At 41.0% G+C, this 17,969-nt stretch overlaps 1 protein-coding gene across 6 annotated transcripts in view; it reads right to left on the bottom strand.

Annotated features, from left to right (window-relative positions):
• cadps2 (Ca++-dependent secretion activator 2) overlaps positions 1-17,969 on the bottom strand; it is a 224,676-nt gene that overhangs the window by 44,016 nt on the left and 162,691 nt on the right. For 3 of the 6 annotated variants that reach the window (XM_031279714.2, XM_031279716.2, XM_031279717.2), the window contains exons 14-19: positions 17,480-17,581; positions 11,410-11,473; positions 11,124-11,247; positions 7,714-7,814; positions 4,952-4,960; positions 1,528-1,684 (exon numbers count right to left, since the gene is read on the bottom strand). In XM_031279714.2, coding sequence (XP_031135574.2) covers positions 1,528-1,684; positions 4,952-4,960; positions 7,714-7,814; positions 11,124-11,247; positions 11,410-11,473; positions 17,480-17,581 — 557 coding nt within the window. The remainder of the gene's footprint in view (positions 1-1,527; positions 1,685-4,951; positions 4,961-7,713; positions 7,815-11,123; positions 11,248-11,409; positions 11,474-17,479; positions 17,582-17,969) is intronic. The other 3 variants (XM_031279715.2, XM_031279719.2, XM_031279718.2) reach the window with 1 other exon arrangement.

Here is a 17,969-nt window from a genome sequence, read left to right as displayed (position 1 = left end):
AAAAAAAATTACAGGAGTAAGTGGGTGTCCAAAAAAATGTTTCCTTTATTCCAAAGAAATGTTTGTTGTGTGGAGGTGTTGCAGGAAATGGTTTACTAATCATAAATCTACAAAAAGGTAGATGGAAAATGATTTTGAAGCATCACAAATTTCATCATTTCAAGTTAATCTTTGTTATTTTCAGCTTCCATCTTTAATCAATATACGAGTGTCAGTGAAGGTTGACTGACTGATTGATTTAACTTTCCGACTGTAGGGGCCTAAAAGACACTAGCCAACAACAGGAAGGATGCACATAAATTATGATGCACAGATCCTCCAATTTTGGAATTAAGAGCAGTGTGAAACTAGAAAGAGATTTTCTTTGGAATTAGTTTGGATCTTTCACTTTCTGATTTCCCACCAGAGAGAAAGCTGACAACATTTAATTTGGAGAAGGTCTTAAGCAGTGTGTGTGTGTGTGTGTGTGTGTGTGTGTGTGTGTGTGTGTGTGTGTGTGTGTGGTTGTGGTTGTGTGTGTAGGATGATCAGACTGCTGCACACACTTGTTGGTCTGCAGCCCACAGGAACTGGCAGAGTGAAGCCGTGATTAAAGGCAGCAGAAAATTATACACCGAACTGTTTCTGACACTCGGACGGCTAACGGCTCAAATCACAGTGAACCTTCTGCGTTGAACTGGATTAGCTACATTTCCACTCAGTTAATGAAACAAGCAGTTGGGAGATGTTTTGCAAGTGCAAGTGCGACTGTAACGAGACATGTCATCGGAGAAAAAGGGGTCAGCAGACTGAGAAAGGCGTGGCCGATGACTTTTGAAGATCACAATCTGCTCTCGTATTAAACTAAGCAAGCTGGTTTTGAGCAGGAGAGTTGATCCAACGCTTTATTAATCGCAGTTTTACAATAATGATCACTTTAGAGTGGCTTTGGTACATTACTTTGTCAGAACTGTGGCTGTGCAGAGACCTCAGGTTCCAAACTAATGTAGCCTGACTTATAACGGTACAGCTGGTACCGTTGACACGCACACACAGACACATACACCACACACACACACACACACGTTTGTTTCACTATCTTTGTGGGGACCCGTCATTGACATAATGCATTCCCTAGCCCCTAACCATCACAACTAAATGCCTAACCCTTACTCTCACCCTAACCATAACCTAATTCTAACCTTAATCCTAAAAACAAGTCTTAACCCTCAAACAGACCTTTAAAGTTGTGGGGTCCAGCATTTTGGCCCCACAAAGCTGTCCGGACCCCACAAGTATACTGTATTCCCGGTTTTTGGACCCCACAAATATAGTTAAACAAGAACACACTCACACACTCACACTCACACTCTGGTTTTGCTGGAGGTGGCGAGTGCAAAGTCAGAATGAACCATAATTATATATAGGAGATATAAGACTGAGGTTGAAAAATAGCAGAATTTTCCTTTAATACAATTTAGCATTCAGCTCAAAGCACAGCTGAGTCCGACAGCGTGCGTTCCCCTAGAAAGGAAAGATCAGACTCACCGTCGGTGCGCAGGAAGTTGTTGAGGAGCTGGAACAGCGGGAAGCTGTCCCACGAGTCGACAGGCTGGACTTGCAGAGCGGCGTCCATGTTGGCTCTGTACAGAGACAGGAAGGTCTCGGCGTGATCGGCCATCAGCTCCGGCCACCACGAGAAAGCCTGAGAGACACGGAGATCGGCATCGGAGAAAAAGTCAAATACATTAACAGGAAGTTCTGCTTTCACAAAGAACACGTTTGCATGCAAACACACGTCTGTGTTGCATGGCTGATCTACCGAGAAAAACAACAGCATCGGCAGTCTGACAGCTAACAATAAATGTCAAATTCACGTGGCAATGACTCTTGTCCATCAGGAGTACAAGAGGAAGTAAAGTGACATTATTACAGAGCGACGGAGTCAGCAGATGGAGGAGGTCGGGGTGGACGGATACAACACAACGTTACATGTGAGAGAGCGCTGTTTGTTTCCCATTTCCAACATCTCTTTCTTTTAATCATGAAACCACGGTCGTTCCCTAACCTCAGTCCAGTGGTTATTACTGCAACCGTGACGACGGTTCACAAAGGTTATTCTTGTTTCGAGCGATTTATTCCTGTGCAGATGAATCCACAATCAGACTTCTCCATGTGTGTCAGATTAAGTTTTAACCCTTGTATTGTCTTCCCATTGACCAGAATTGACATGGCTTGGTTTGCCTGTTTATAAAGCATAACGTAGCCTGTAACGTCTCCCCCAGGTCTGTCTTACATCTTCTTAGCCAACTGGATTCCAACTTATTACGTCGTTTTACACTTCTGTTTGGAATATATGGTCACTGCACCTCATTTACATGAAATTATGCCTAATTTTTTTTTTTATTTGACTAATAGTTAAGATCAAAGGAACATATGTTTATGTATTATCACAGATTTTGACCCGGGTAGACCATGAAAGTAGTGATCATCAATTTTTATTTTAGTGTTGCGTGTTATTTTTGGGGAAATTCCGTTGAAAGAAACCCATATTTCTGATATAAAAACTTCGAAAAAGGGGTCAAATTTGACCCGAGGACAATATCAGTTGCACAATGTTTTCTGTTAAAAGGTGTACAAAGAACTGTATTCCCCAGAAACACTGTGGGGTGAAGAAACTAAATGTTCCTCACTGTCTTGACTCGGTCTCGACTAGTCCTGGTCTTGGACTCGACAAAGGTGGACTTGACTACAGCCCTGTCTCACAGGCTTCTGAAGGTCTAGTTTGAAGCCTTACATTTGGGTTTATTGCCCACCACCATCTTTGTCAAGTTGCCAGGGCCCGCTGAAGTTACTTAGTCAACTTTGTCTTCTATGATGTTAATGCTACTCATTGTGTGTGTGTGTGTGTGTGTGTGTGTGTGTGTGTGTGTGTGTGTGTGTGCGTGTGTGTGCGTGTGAAAGTGAAAACACCAAATCATCTTTTTTTGGAAAGAAAACAAGAGCGTCCCTTTTCATCAGGTCAGTTGCCTAGCAGCAGAGTTATCACGGCAAAGTAAATCAAAACCACTTGAACTGTGAACTCAACTTCTTATGTTCAAGATTACTTTAATTATCCTTAAGGACATTGTTCTTGGACATAAAGGGTTGCCACATTAAAAAATACACTCAATTATAGTGCAATAACAGACGTAAAGTGCATTCAAATATGTGCAACACAGCCCCCTCATCACACGCCCTCCTTATTAGAGGAATGAAAGAGTTTTTATAAACCTGTTCAGGCATCTTCTCCTGTATTTCATTGGAACCCTATAGCGTCTACCTGATGGCAGCAGTTCGTAGTCTCAATAGACCAAATCACTGACGTCGCACTGACACAAAAATCACTTCTGCTTAACTTTCTTTAATTTATAGGTAGACTTATTTTTTTGGGTCGGGGGTGGTTATTGTATTTGTAAATTTATATTGCATTCCGACTCTGCCCTTTGCTGCATGTTGTCCCCCTCTCTCTCCCCCCTTTCCTGTCTCCAGCTGTCCTGTACCAATACAGGCCAAAAAGCCTAAAAAATAATCTAAAATAAATGGAAACTTCCAAAGGGAGTGAACCCTTTTTGTTTTTTTGTTCTGAACATTTTGATATGAAAACGCATGGGTATCAGGTTATATGCAAATATCCTTAAAGTGTGAATTTAAAAAGAAATGTATAAATGCCCTTAGACCTCCGAGGGTTAAGAAAGATGACCCGTTAAAAGTTGCAGAAATCTAAATAAAAGGAGGCAGGTGTGAGATTCTTTAGCTGCTACTTTGAAACTGAAAACGAGGATAAAAAAAGCTGCGAGTTGCTGTTGCATCCAGGCTGTATGCAACCTGCTCAGGTGATGACTACAGGACATCGCAGAGAAAAGTGTAACCAGCCTTGAATCTGTACTGATGCAACAGTATTTGTGTACGAAAGAGGCAGAATAGGCAGATATGAATGACGGGGAGAAAGAGAAGTGACACGGCAGCAGCTTGTACTCGTGGCCTTTCAAAACGCACCTTTTCAGATTCCTTTTACTCACAACAAACAGCATGAAACCAGCCTGACGATTCTTCAGCACTCACACCTCTTATTTCCAAGACATCAATTTCAATAATGTGGCCGCTTCGGTGGCCGTCATGTTGAATGTAAACAAAAAGCTGCTTGCCGTCGCTGCGCTATCGTCATCGTGTAAAGCCCGCCTCAAAGGTTGTGATTGGTGCATCGATTCGGAAAAATTGGAAATGGGCTTGAATGGGCTCTTGGCCAGACGGACTTGCAGAGCAAATCTCAAATTTGCCGGAAGTTGGTCAGGGTTTTCCCAGTCTAACAGTACAGTACACCCACTACAATACATTAGACTATACCACTGGTATTAGTACTTTTACTTAAAGATACTCTAAGCAATGTTAGTGTGCTGAAGCACAGAAGGGAGGGAACGGGATGAGGAGGAGGGAGGAGTGAGCTAGTCTTCGTTTTGTTTGAAAATACTTTGAAAGTTAACAAGAAGTAACGTCACCCAACATCGCTTAGAGCACCTTTAAGTAAAGGATCTGAATACTTCTTCCACCACTGCTTCCATTAGGCAGACGGTGCAAAGTCCCACTGGCCCGGAAAAACATTTACAAAAAAATCTTTCATCCCCCTCTGCAATAACCACTCTGAACAACAGAAGAAAGACACTGTAAAGCTGCTGTTTCATACGTTTTCAAATGTGTTCTTGTTTTAAATGTGTTTTTAATGAGCCTTGTCGAAAGGAAATCTTTTGTCACTGCTTGGACAGACAATTAAGCCATCTATCTAATCTTTTTTTAACGAAGAGACGGTTGGCGGTGACGCAGGGAGAACAGGCTCTGATGGGGCTCAGGATCCGACAAACCAGCAGAGAAAGTACAACAAAAACACAAACACGAGCGAAGGAGGGGGATGGGACCATTCACACAACAAACTTACCTCTCTTCCCTTCCCACGGTGGAATACAAAAAGAGAAGCAGAAAGGACAGTCAGATAAATAATAATAAGTTAAATGGGATTTATAAAGGTGTCTGTAGTGGTTTCCCATGGGGGGAGGGGGAGTTTCTCTGCATTTTTTATGTTGTGCATCTATGTGTACAATTTCCTTTAGTATCCTCCCTTCCATTCTATATTTGTCACGAGTTGTTTTTTTTTATTAGTGATCAAAACTTTTCCTCTGAGAAACGAGTTTTGCATATTGAACTCTGCAGAATGATGCCAATCAATCAAATGGTAACACTTTATAATAAGGGGACATGAATTATCATGAAATTCACGCATGACCTCATGCATGAGAAAGCATGAATTCCTTCACGTGGTACTTCATAAACTTTCAGTAATGTCCAAGGAATAACAGTATCCCATGCATGACTTCATGCAGGAACAATACGTTAATGAATGCATCAATGGTAAGGTATTTCAATCATCATGATTTCTGATTTATTGATGATGTTCATGTCTTCTTCATAGGTAAATCTGTAGTTAAAGTGACAGGCCAAATAAACTGACCTGTAGGGTTTGAGTCATTACTTCATCATGTTGTGGCCCTTCAAATAAAGTGCTGGCCTGGTCCATATTTAACATTGATAAATACGAAGACATGACTATCAATCAATCAAAATCATGATGATTGAAATACTTTAATTGATGCATTAATTGGCGTATTGTTCCTGCATGAAGTCATGCATGAGATACTATTATTCCTTGGACATTACTGATAGTTCATGAAGTACCACGTGAAGGAATTCCTGCTTTTTCATGCATTAAGTCATGTGTGAATTCACGTCCCCTTATTATAAAGTGTTACCAATCAAGGTTATTTGTCACATGAAATCGTACGAGGTAGGCCTACAATTCCAGTCAAATGTGATCCCATCAGCCTTCAAATTGCGAATGATAAATTATAAAAATGCAGAAGTTTGTTCCCACATGTATCTGCCGAAGAAGGAAACTTTCTCTGTGCTCACTTTAAATCGGAGTTCAACATGTGGGCGTACCGGCGGGGGGTTTGTGACATCACAACTAGTTTGGAGCCAATCAGGGTCCAAATATGTGACTTATGCAAGTGTGGTGTGCAAAACTTTGAAAGCTCCCGAGAGGAAACGCGAGACGGAGTGACAACAGTGTTGACGCTGACAGGAAACCGAGTAAACAATTATTTTTCATCTCTAAATTTAGGCTGTGACAGCTTGTGGCGGCGCTCTCACTAAAGCCTCTAATTTGTAGTTAACATCACATCCGAAGCTCGGAGCAGAGATCAACCGGTTGCCATGGCAGCGGCAGAGCACGGAGTGTTATTAATAGCTCAGGAACAGATGCCTGAGCGCCGCGCTGCCACTTAGGGCCAATCAAACCGCCACGTCTCAACACCTATGATTGATCAGTTTAACGCCGTTGCGCGTGAACGCCGCCTGCATATGGGCCGTGGGCGTTGTTTTCATCGGGCCTCCGCCGCAGATTCTAATGCAGCGACGCCACTTGCCGTGTCACCTGCCACTTTAGCGCGAGCGCGAGCGCTGCCAGCGGAGGCGTAGGGGAGGAAAATGGACAGTGCTGCGAAAAGTGATCAAAAACGCTAATGAATGAAATGATCAAGTGACTGGTGGCGTCTTTGCTGCTGTCACTCAGAGGGAGTGAATTAAAAGGAAGAAAATAAGAGTTTCTGAGTTAGTGTTGCAATTAATCCGACACAAACACAGAGAAGACTGGTTTTCTTAAGCAAGTCAGCTACTACCAACATAAATACAGTATGTCATTATAATAAGACGTTTTTTTTTATTATTAAAGCACCTTTTACAGACAAAGTAACTCTGACTACCCCTGGCTATTTTAATTCCAAAGGCCAAGGGAACTTTATCAGGATGCATAGTATCCTGGATCCATGAAATAACTGGCCTTGAAAAATAAAATCTGCCTGCCTCTATGGGAATTTAACATAGGGGTGTAATTAGTTATGCCCCCTGTATATAAGAAAGAACATTTATTTATTTACGATACATTATTCATTCACAAAGGAAATTGGTGTCCTTAAAGGTTGGATTTTTCCTCATTTTTTTAATTAATGCATTAAGATCAATTTCCAAAAGATGATTTTTTTTTATTCCTCTTTTTAGTCAACTTTAGCATGGGATCATAAACTTATGAGTGCCACTGTAACTTGTGTTAAACACTGCTATGTGTACCTGAAACTGTAATCCCGCATGAGAACCTGTTCCCTCCCCCTGTGCGATCTGTTCTGGAGCTTGGCCTCCCTCTCTCGTGTACCCATAATGCTCTTCTGCATGTTCAGCAGATTGTATTCTGTGGGAGCATTAACTCTCTCTTTGCAGATGAGACAGGAAACATCCAGATTAAACTCCACGTAAAGAAAATATTAGCTGTCCACCTCTTTGGTTTTCAAAGAAACACTTTGCTGTAATGTAAGAAATTAAAAGGCCCGATGTCGGATTTTGCAGCCTTGCCTAAACATTAAACGATTAGTCATTTTACAATAGTCACAGACTGGATTTGGCCTCCAGGCTCCGGTCAAGTGTAACTTTCATATAATAACTTGTGTCTCTACAAGCAATACTGTCAAAACATCAGGTTTAGAGGTTGGAGTAAAAACATAGAGATCATATTTGAGATATTCTAAAGCTGAATGAGAGCTGAGTGTCAGGCGGTCCTGAAACAAACCTAATGGATACAAATAAATAGAGTACCTCGGAGTGATGTTCTTCGTTCTGCTGCAGGACTTCGATGCAGAGCTCTCCCAGTCGCATCATGTCCTCTAGTCTTTTCTCCGGAGCAGCGTGAGGATCCACTGAAGGCCCCAACACAGCAGGAAAACACCCAGGACAGAAGCAAACACACTCAATTAATACGCGTGAGGAACATGACGGGATTTCTGGACGCCTAAAACTAGTAGTCGCTGCAACCTTCGGTCACACGGACAAATTATGTACGTTTACTCGAAACCCGTACTGTGTCTGGAGAAAAGTGCTTTTACAGTTTTTGCTACGTCATCTCGGTGTGAGCTACAGAGTCACCTTAAACTAGATTATTTAATTAGCATTGTTGCGGCTGTAAGCAGTCCAACAAAGTGCTGCCGCGAGGGACTAAACACTGAGAGATGCATAAACACACTGTGACGCGCTCAAGATTGTATTGCAATGATTTATTCCTCCACACGTAATATACAACTAGTTACCAAATGTAAAGTTACTTTGTGAGTCAAAATAAGTGCGTTACTGCGGCAGTCAACAGAAAGTGTTCGCTCCCAGGCTCACCCCCCTTTCTGTAAAAGCCCAAAAAACCAACAGGTGAACAGGTGAAGCAAACACATATAATGTTATCACTTCCGCTCAAACCACAATGAAAACGCCCACCAACTACAATATAAGTGCACAACACAATAATCAATAAATAATATAAATGAGACCATAAACAACATACAATATGTGGCTCCTACAAGCATGGAAGACTTTAAAAACAAGATTGGGGACTTTCTGACCACTGGACGAGCATGTCCTGTTACTGAACCCTGATCATTGATTGTTTGATGTCATTCACTGATTTGTTTTAACCCTCGGGTCAAATTTGACCCATTTTTAAAAAGTTTCTATATCAGAAATTTGGGTTTCTTTCAACTAAATTGTCACAAACAAAATAAAGGTGGATGGTTCCATACGTTCATTGGATTTGGGTGTATAATTTAATTGTATAGCATTGATAACAATTTAACAAAATTGATAAATTAATGTTGAAAAAAGTGACACAAACGTCAGGAAAAGCTTCTCAGACTTTGGAAAAAGTGACAAAAACGTCGAAAAAAGAGTGACAAAAACATCGGGAATAGCCGCAAAAGTGTCGAAAAAGACGACCAAAACGTTGAGAAAAAAATTATTTAATTTGAAATTTTGACCCAGAAAAACTAAAAGTTGCATATCGACGGGAAGACAACCCAAGGGTTAAGTCCTTTTTTTTGTTAGTTATAGGTTTCCAAAGTAATACACAAAAAGTACAATGCTCACATTTGACCTTTTTTTTGCTTTTCTTCCAATTGAGGAAAATCAGCCATCTGGCTCACAAGGTACTAAAGGCCATGGCACGGCGAGACATAACCGAAAGGCCCTCACCCAAAAAATCTGGACCAATAGTCCTCTCAGTATGGGGCATGACCAAAACATTTGGTCAACAGACATCTTGAACATTGGAGGAATATTTTAGACAATGTATTGCTAGTGTAGTGAATTCTATGTAGAAGTGACATGTCGGGCCCCTCTGTTCATCAATAATGCTCTGTTGTTTGTCCTTTTATGTGAACGTTTTTGTGCAACTGTTTCGGCCAGGACTCCCTTTAAAAGAGATTCTGAATCTCAACGGAAATGTTCCTGGTAAAATAAAAGCCTCAGCTCTTCCCTTCCCTACTGAACCATATAGTTCACCGCCGGATGCTGCTGATATCCTGTTCCTCAGAGGATGAACCCTTGAGATTTTAACGATTCCATTCTTTTTCTTCAAGCGCCACTTTCAGGAAAAAAAGGGCTTTGAGTCCCTGACCCCTGCACTCTTTATCTTCTTTATTCTTTGGTCTTTAAAGGTCCTATGACATGCTATATAGGCCTTAGTGGTCCCCTAATACTGTATCTGAAGTCTCTTTTATATAGACCTTAGTGGTCCCCTAATACTGTATCTGAAGTCTCTTTTATATAGACCTTAGTGGTCCCCTAATACTGTATCTGAAGTCTCTTTTATATAGACCTCAGTGGTCCCCTAATACTGTATCTGAAGTCTCTTTTATATAGACCTTAGTGGTCCCTAATACTGTATCTGAAGTCTCTTTTATATAGACCTTAGTGGTCCCCTAATACTGTATCTGAAGTCTCTTTTATATAGACCTTAGTGGTCCCCTAATACTGTATCTGAAGTCTCTTTTCCCGAAAGATGACGCTCGCGGGTGAAAATAAAATAAATATTTTATCAGATGTGCCTTTCGTTTATACGCCAACGGCGTTTTTGGGGCTTAAAAACGCAAAAAAGCGAAACCACCCTCCAGAGTGGAAATCTTAAAAACGCCCCACCGTCGCGTTACCGTCTAAAAGGTAAAAACGCAAAAGTCTGAAGACAGTGGTGTGGACTGTCGGTCATCATCAGACAAACATGCAACTCCTCCTCCTCGTCTGTCCAGACAAGCTTTGTTGTTCACTTCGACATGTTTTGGTTTCGCGCTGCTAAGGAGAGAAGTAGAAGGAAGGTTCTACGTAGGCGCGTGGCCTTGGTGGTGTTGTGTGGCAGTGCCAGCTAGCCGCCTGGCGTGCATTCTACATCGAATTTCACATACTTTTGCGTCACCATATGCATGCAGATTTCCCCCCCAAAACTCTCGTCTAAACGCAGAATAAAAAGTGAGAACGCAACGCCACTTTTGTGTTTTCTCTTCACATCGTTTCCGTCTAAACATAGCCTCAGCCTAGGTGCAGAATTACAGCCACTAGAGCCAGTCCCACAATGAGCTTTCCTTAGGATGTGCCATTTCTGTGTCTGTAGCTTTAAATGCTATTGAGGAGGAGAGAGGGGGGGCAAGGTGGAGGGTGGGGGTGTGGCCTTGACCAACTGCCATGCTGCTTGTTTGCAAGCCATGATGTCTCTTTCACATGGGCGGGCCAAATTCTCTGGGCGGGCAAAGCAGAGAAAGGGGAGGTAACCTTTCCCCTTATGACGACATAAGGGGCAGATTGCAGATCGGCCCATCTGAGCTTTCATTTTCTCAAAGGCAGAGCAGGATACCCAGGGCTCGGTTTACACCTATCACCATTTCTAGCCACTGGGGACCATAGGCAGGCTGGGGGATACTCACATTAATGTTAAAAAAAAACTCATAAAGTGGCATTTTCATGCCATGGGACCTCTAATGCAAAGAGAAGGCCTGTAACAATGCATGTCTACAGTAGAAGAAGCAGCAGGTACAACAACGTAAAGATATATTTTAAAAACTTTTCTTTTTTCATATATAAATTGAAAATGAAAATAACAAAAACAACAACAGGGGAATGGAAACACTGACTGATGTGGAGTCATGTACCGAGAGAACTGAAGTGACATCTGAGCGGCTCAAAAATAAACCCCTCACCCTTGATCTGAGCGTAGTCGATCAGCTGACTGTAGTTGATTTGAGCTGCGCTCTCCAGACACTTCTGCACCAGTTTCTTCATCTCCTCAGGAGGAACAGGCGTGGTGATGTCCTTCATCAAAACCTTAAAACAACAGACAAACAGCACATCTCAGGGACGTTAGAGAATTCAGCAACACAGAACAGAAACCAGACCAGAGTGTTTCATCGGCACTCAGAAACCCCCTTACAGGAAGTCTGTACAAACATATTTAAGATGCAGAAGTATTTAAATGTGATCCTGTACCCGTTCCTGCAGCGAGAGCGTTGCCTTCAGGGCCCCATCTGGCCGCCCAAAGGGAAAGCAGTACCTGCAGATGTAAAACGTGGGCGGTCATCACATTTAGAAACAATCTCAAGGACAACTGTGTGCAGGGGAGGGAAAAAAGAAGAAAAGGAAGAATAGGAAGATGGAAGCAGCGGCAGCGTGCGTCAACAGATGGCACTTTCTTTCATCTAATTAGACTGACGAAGGGAGCTTTTTCTCACCTCCGGCTCCGTCTGAGCGCAGACGAGGCGGTTCAGGGAGGTTTCACGTTGCTAATTGACAAGTGAACAGAACTAAATAAACAAAGGCACGAGGTCCACGCAGGGCAGCCATTTATTGGACAAAAACCTACAGGCAGATGTTCTGTTCCTTCACACTGAAACAACTAAAAAATATTTTTTTAAAAATATCATCAAGCTGAACTTTGTTTAAAGATTCAGTTCATACTTTAGTTCGTGATGTTTATTTCCATGAACAAATGAAAATCAGGATATGTTGTAAAGGCCTGAATCGCTTTTTTTAATGAATGCAACGTCAAGTGTTTCAAAGGAGCATATATGTGTAACATACGCGATATAAGAACATTTACAGCACGTGTCAAACTCACGGCTCGCGAGAAATCAGAATTAACAGAAAAAAAAAGTAGGAAAAAAAGAACAGCAAAAATAATTTGAGTCCGTATTTAAAGACTATCTTGAAGATCTCCGTCTGGCGCCTAGGTCATAGGCAGCAGCACTGCTGGAGACAATGTGGTACATCCCCAGGTCCTTAAACTGCATCCATGTTTCCTTCACTTGCTTCCATTTTCCGATTCAAATTCCAAATTGGAATTCCGATTCAAAGACTAACCGTTACTCTAGGGCTGGACAATTAATCGAAAAAGTATCGACATCGAAATTCTGAAGCTGTTATCGACGTATTTTTCCATTTACATTATTTACAGTTTTTTACAATCACTTTGGCACTAATTTCAGACCCTTGACGTCATTTTTCACAACTCTTGACACAAAACTCAAAACCAATGATCAAAATGCACATTTTTCAAAACTCCAACACTTCTTTCAATTGCTTGGATACAATACACATAAACCTGAGATCATTTGTTCATTTAACAAAAATCACCCGTTCAATATGACACAACTTAACATTAAAGTACTACTATTTCAAAAGGCAATTCATACATTACATTTCAGATGATTGTCTATTCATTTAATTACAAACATCTAACTTTCAATCCATACAACTGCTCAAAATGATAAGTAACTATTACTCTTAATGAATAGTTGTATGGAAACAGACAAACAATATTCCATGTTTAGATCATGAAAGTTTCAAGATAACGAGATTCATTGTCACCAATTAGCGTGGAGCATGAACCAATTAGACTACATTATCTATGGACAGATGTAATATTTCATCATCATCATTCTTTACTGTAGTGTACTACTGTTTATCAGACACTGTTTCTATGGTCCCATGTACCACCTTTTCTGCATGGATGCAGGCCCTTGGAATTGCTTGTCCAATACTGCCAACTCGTTACTGATGATTGAGATATATAATTTATATATACTTTATATATAAAGTGCTGTGTGTATATATATATATATATATATATATATACAGTACCACAGTGGCCTGTAGTATTCTCTCTACTACTGCAGTACTTTTACAGGGATATATTTACATGTAGTACCATAATGAAACATGTATCACCTATTTTGTACTACAATATTTAATGATTGTATGAACAATAACACAGTGAAACTATCGGTAGTTTGTGTGTGGGTGATCTAAAGTAACGTTTCAATGGTATTTCACAATCAATTAGTTTTTTGAACCAATGATTGTGCAAGTGCCAGATTTATTTAAAGATATGAATGCACAATGCAATGTTTTGAACATTGGACAGCCTGTGTTACAAGTGATGACCGTTTTGAGTCTTGTGTCTAAACTTTTGAAAAATGACATCAAGGTTCTGAAATTAGTAGCAAAGTGATTGTAAAAAAATGTATTGTACCGTGTGCAGGGTCCGAAATTAACACTCGCCAGTCGCCAAATGCGGCCGACACGCACACACACAAACACTGGCGTACACACCAGTCACTACCTTCTGTGTACTGATAGCTAGCGTTTAACTCAGGCTAATTAATTAGCTAGTAAGTGGTGATTTTTGGCAGCCAGCCTTCCAAAAGAAAGCATGATGAAATGAAATGTTAACCGATCATTAACCGTTGAGTCTCAGTTCACCCGTCCGGGAGGCTCTGACACACTTTCTGCACTCCGTGTCGGCAGACAGCTGTAGGCTTGTACCGGTGTTGATGCTTTGTACATTGTCGGACACATGCAGCCACTTTTCCTGAAATCGCTTGCGGGACTGACACAAGTCCACAGCGGCCCGTGGCGTGTATGTCCCAGCCCATTTCCAGCGCCTCCACCTGCAGGCTGTCAGCTGTGTGTCTGCCTGGTGTACTCTTGGACGGCCGGTTTAACTTGCCGGTCCTCATCAATATAGTTCCATGTGTCATGTTGCTCTCCACAAGCAGAAAAAAAGAGGAGCTTAAAACGCAACTTGCTGGTTCAAAGTTAGGACTATCAAGTTAATTAGTGGTTAAGAAATATATTGTATAGCCTATTTACATTTTTTTTAAACTTTATACAAAAAAATAAAAAAACGCAGTGTCCGTCCTCGAATCACAAAAAAATTCAATTATTGTTCATTTATCGTTATCAAGGTAAAATGTGCAATTAATCATTAATAATTCATTTTGATTTTAGGTCGTATCGTGCAGCCCTACGTTACTCCAAATCGTTCATTCCCTCTGCAATTAAGTTGCTGAATGACAGAGGTGGAAAGTAACGAAATACATTTACTCAAGTTATTTACTCGAGTAGTTTTGTGTATTTTGTATTTTTCAAGTAGTTTTTAAAATCGGTAATTTAAAATGTACTTGATTACATTTTGAGTGAAGTATTGTATTTCGCTACATTACAAATCCCATCCGTTACCGAGTAACTTCGACTAACAAAAACCGAAAGGAAGAAAAAAAATCTTGCCCGGAACCACTACAGTGATGAGTGATCAGCATCTAGGCTGCCTACCAGGCGCCAAGTCTCTCTGTAGGAGACGGAGAACGAGATGGAGGAGGATCAGGCGAGCGACGACGGTTCAGAGACTGTTTCAGGAGAAATGCTAGCTGAAACATTGAATTCCGCTGCCCAAAACGACGAAAATCCTTGGCCACATTTGAAAAACTGTTCTTCATTTAAATTCAAGAGGGCCAATAGTATCATCATGCAATGCCAGATGTGCCTGCCAAAGGTGACTGAACTGGCAGCATTCAATAACTCCACATCTAATCTGCGGAATCATCTTTTGGTAAGTATTTGTGCATTGGCACTTCAAACAAAGTTTTCATGACTAATAACAAATTGCCAATTAGCAAAACAACATGTTTCGTGGCATTGCTAATTTTTGTCTAGCGCTAGCAACCCGTAGGACAACGTATGTAGGACACTGGCTAAATGTCATGTATTGTGTTGTTATTACATGTATATACATTTGTATAGATGTTTATACATTTGTATAGATTTTTCTTTAATTAAAAGCAAAAAAGTTTTGGATTTATGACCTCTTGTCCGATTTTCACTACATGGGAGAGATCCCCCCCGTCCAGTTTTACAGTTGTTGTTTTTAAAGTAACTAAGTAACTTTTACTTAAAGTACATTTTAAATGAAGTACTTATTACTTGTACTTGAGTAATATTTCATCAAAGTATTGGTACTTTTAGTTAGTTTGAGTACAATATTTTAGTACTTATTCCACCTCTGCTGAATGCAGAGTAACTGTCTTGAATGAAATGTATTTTGCACAAACCTCATGTTGGTTATGTGTTTTATAACATATATGTTGCTATGTATGTGCAATACACTCTGCACTTTATCGATTTTTATTATTTTATTTTGTCTCTTTTTATCGTACTGTATCGTCTTTATTCAGTTCTCATTTCAACTATTTTTCTTGTTGTACAGCCTACTTCTGGATCTCACACTTTCCCGTATGCCTTCTTATTGTGCTCCCTCTGTCGCTGATGACTGGCAGTACGAATGTGTGTATATGTTTCGGTGGACTGTAGAAAAGTAAAGCTATCTGTATCAAATCAATTTTCATTTTAATGATCCAATATCGATATATATAAAATCCAGAATCGATCTCTGTCTATCATATGAAACTAGAAGACTTAACGAATCCATTGGTACCAACTATAGCTTTTGGGAAGGGGGTTAAAAAACGCTCCAAAGATTGGCTACATTTGGGCGAGGGAAAAGTTAGTCAGTAAAATCAACGGCCATACCCAGCCCTAGCTGTGAGATTTGACTTTTGGTCGGAAAAAAAACAAAGCTGGATGATTACCAAACAGTGATTAGGCAATCTTTAAATAATCTTCACCCTGCGTAAGAAAGAATAATAATCATTAGAGGCAGTAAAGGGGAGCAGCTGTAGTTTACAAGTATAACTTTAAATTAATCTTTTGGTGGCTGAGCTCAGCTTTAATCTAAATCAACTAAACTGTGGAAATCCTGCTCTTGTCTGGGGGAACATTAGCATAATCCCAGCATTGTCCCGGCCATTGTTTACCAGCATTAGCCTCTTGTTGAGGTGAGTTAGTAATGACTCCCGCTGGCTGATTCCCCCCCTCCTCCACACTCGGCCCTGACCGCCCCCTCCCCTCTCTCCTCTCTGTGGCCAGATGGAGGGCCCCTCTCAGGCGTGAAGGGGTTTAAAGAGCCGCGCTTCAGGACAGTTAATGGCACAGGTCCATTCAGACGAGTGTTGCTCAAGGTCTCGGGGCTGTCGCTTTCACACCGCGCTCACAATGTGTTCACACGGCGGCGGCGGCGCTGAATAGCAGCACGCAGATGCAGGGAGGTCTCATCAGCCTCCGCCGACGCATGTCCTGCACCTGTTGTGTGCTGCTGATGGCGCTACAAATACCCAGACTGCACTGGGTTCATTATGATGGAGTTAAAAAGAGCATACCAGTGGTTTTTACATATCTTGGGTTCTCTTCAAATCACTTTACATCACAGCTAAGCATTTAGAAAATGTGTTTTTCGAGGTTAAGATGTATTTTTCCTACAGTTCCATGCAGCCATTCTTTCCCATTTATTTGAATAAGACAATCTATTATCAGATGTTGATTATGGTGTTGATGTATTACTGCATTAATGTCTTGCTGTTTTTTTTCCGATACCAGGACCGATACCAATACCGTGACTTTTTCATAGATTTTTGATAAAACAACTTAGGTATTGTAATTGGGTATTGAATGACGAGGCATTTTTCGATACTCAATACTTTAGGAGGCAATTCGGTCGGGGCCTTAAAAGTATTGAATTCAGTACCCACATCTCACCAAACAACCACAGCAAAAAATTTGCCGGATGGCTAACACTGGCACATTTACAGAAATATTGATTAATAATCAAGATGCCTGTGATACTGCCTAAAATGCTGGTATCCATATTGGCAAGTACTGGAGTTTATGCAGCGATCCGATACGTGATTTAGCCCTGGAAAAAAAAAATCGACTTTAAAATAGTTTATTTCTGTTCTTTTTCCGTTATGACTGACTGTCAAACTGGATAATAAAAGAAAGTTCTGTGGCGTTCATTGTTTGTTTTTGTTCATGTTTCACAAAGGGTTTAACAACAACAACAAAGATAGAAATCATATCACATCCATACGTGGATAGTAGCATACAGCTGTTAAAACATAATAAAATATATGCATTTTTGAACACACTGGTATCGGATCGGTACTCTGTATCGGCTGCTACACAAGTTCAGGTATCGGAATCAGGAAGCAACAAATGGTATCGGAACATCTCTAATTAATTATACAGAAATAGAAATAAATAAATGAAAATGAGAAAATAGTTTTCTGTAGTTGAACCTGATTTCTGTACAGTACAGAAATGAATGAAAGCCACCGGCTTGCACAAGATGTTTGTCGTTTTGTGATTTCTAGTGAGAAGGTGTGCCTACCTAAAATGTGTGATCTGGTTCTCCAGCAGAGCCATGAGGCGACTCCTGATGGCCTCAAATTGCTCTTTTTCCTCCACAGCCACCGTGCCCATCCCATCAGGCCTGACAAGACAGAAGAGATCAGACACAGCACACGGTCAGCTTTCAACTCTACCTCTGTGGCTACAGATCACAGGCTGAACGTATCATTTCATTTATACTTTTTATTGTTTCCCAGTGGGGGGAAATTAAAATGTTTTCACTCTGTTGTTAGAACACACTACACACAGGCCTGAAATACACACACATGCTCAGGTCCTACACGTGCACTAATGGAGAGATGTCAGAGTGGGGGGGCTGCGATTGCTGGACAGGCGCCCTGACCCTCCGGTTCCCAAGCCAACGCCGTACGGACTGAGCTACTGCCACCCTTAAAATAGAAGAGGGAATGATGCCGTTTCTCTACTGCTAAAATTCAGTATTCAGGAAAAACTAAATAAAGGTAACAGGG

Source organism: Sander lucioperca, chromosome 7 (genome assembly GCF_008315115.2).
Source record: "Sander lucioperca isolate FBNREF2018 chromosome 7, SLUC_FBN_1.2, whole genome shotgun sequence".
Classification (NCBI taxonomy): Eukaryota; Metazoa; Chordata; class Actinopteri; order Perciformes; family Percidae; genus Sander; species Sander lucioperca.
Note: the sequence above shows the minus strand (reverse complement) of the source record. Positions and strands in the feature narration are given on the sequence as shown.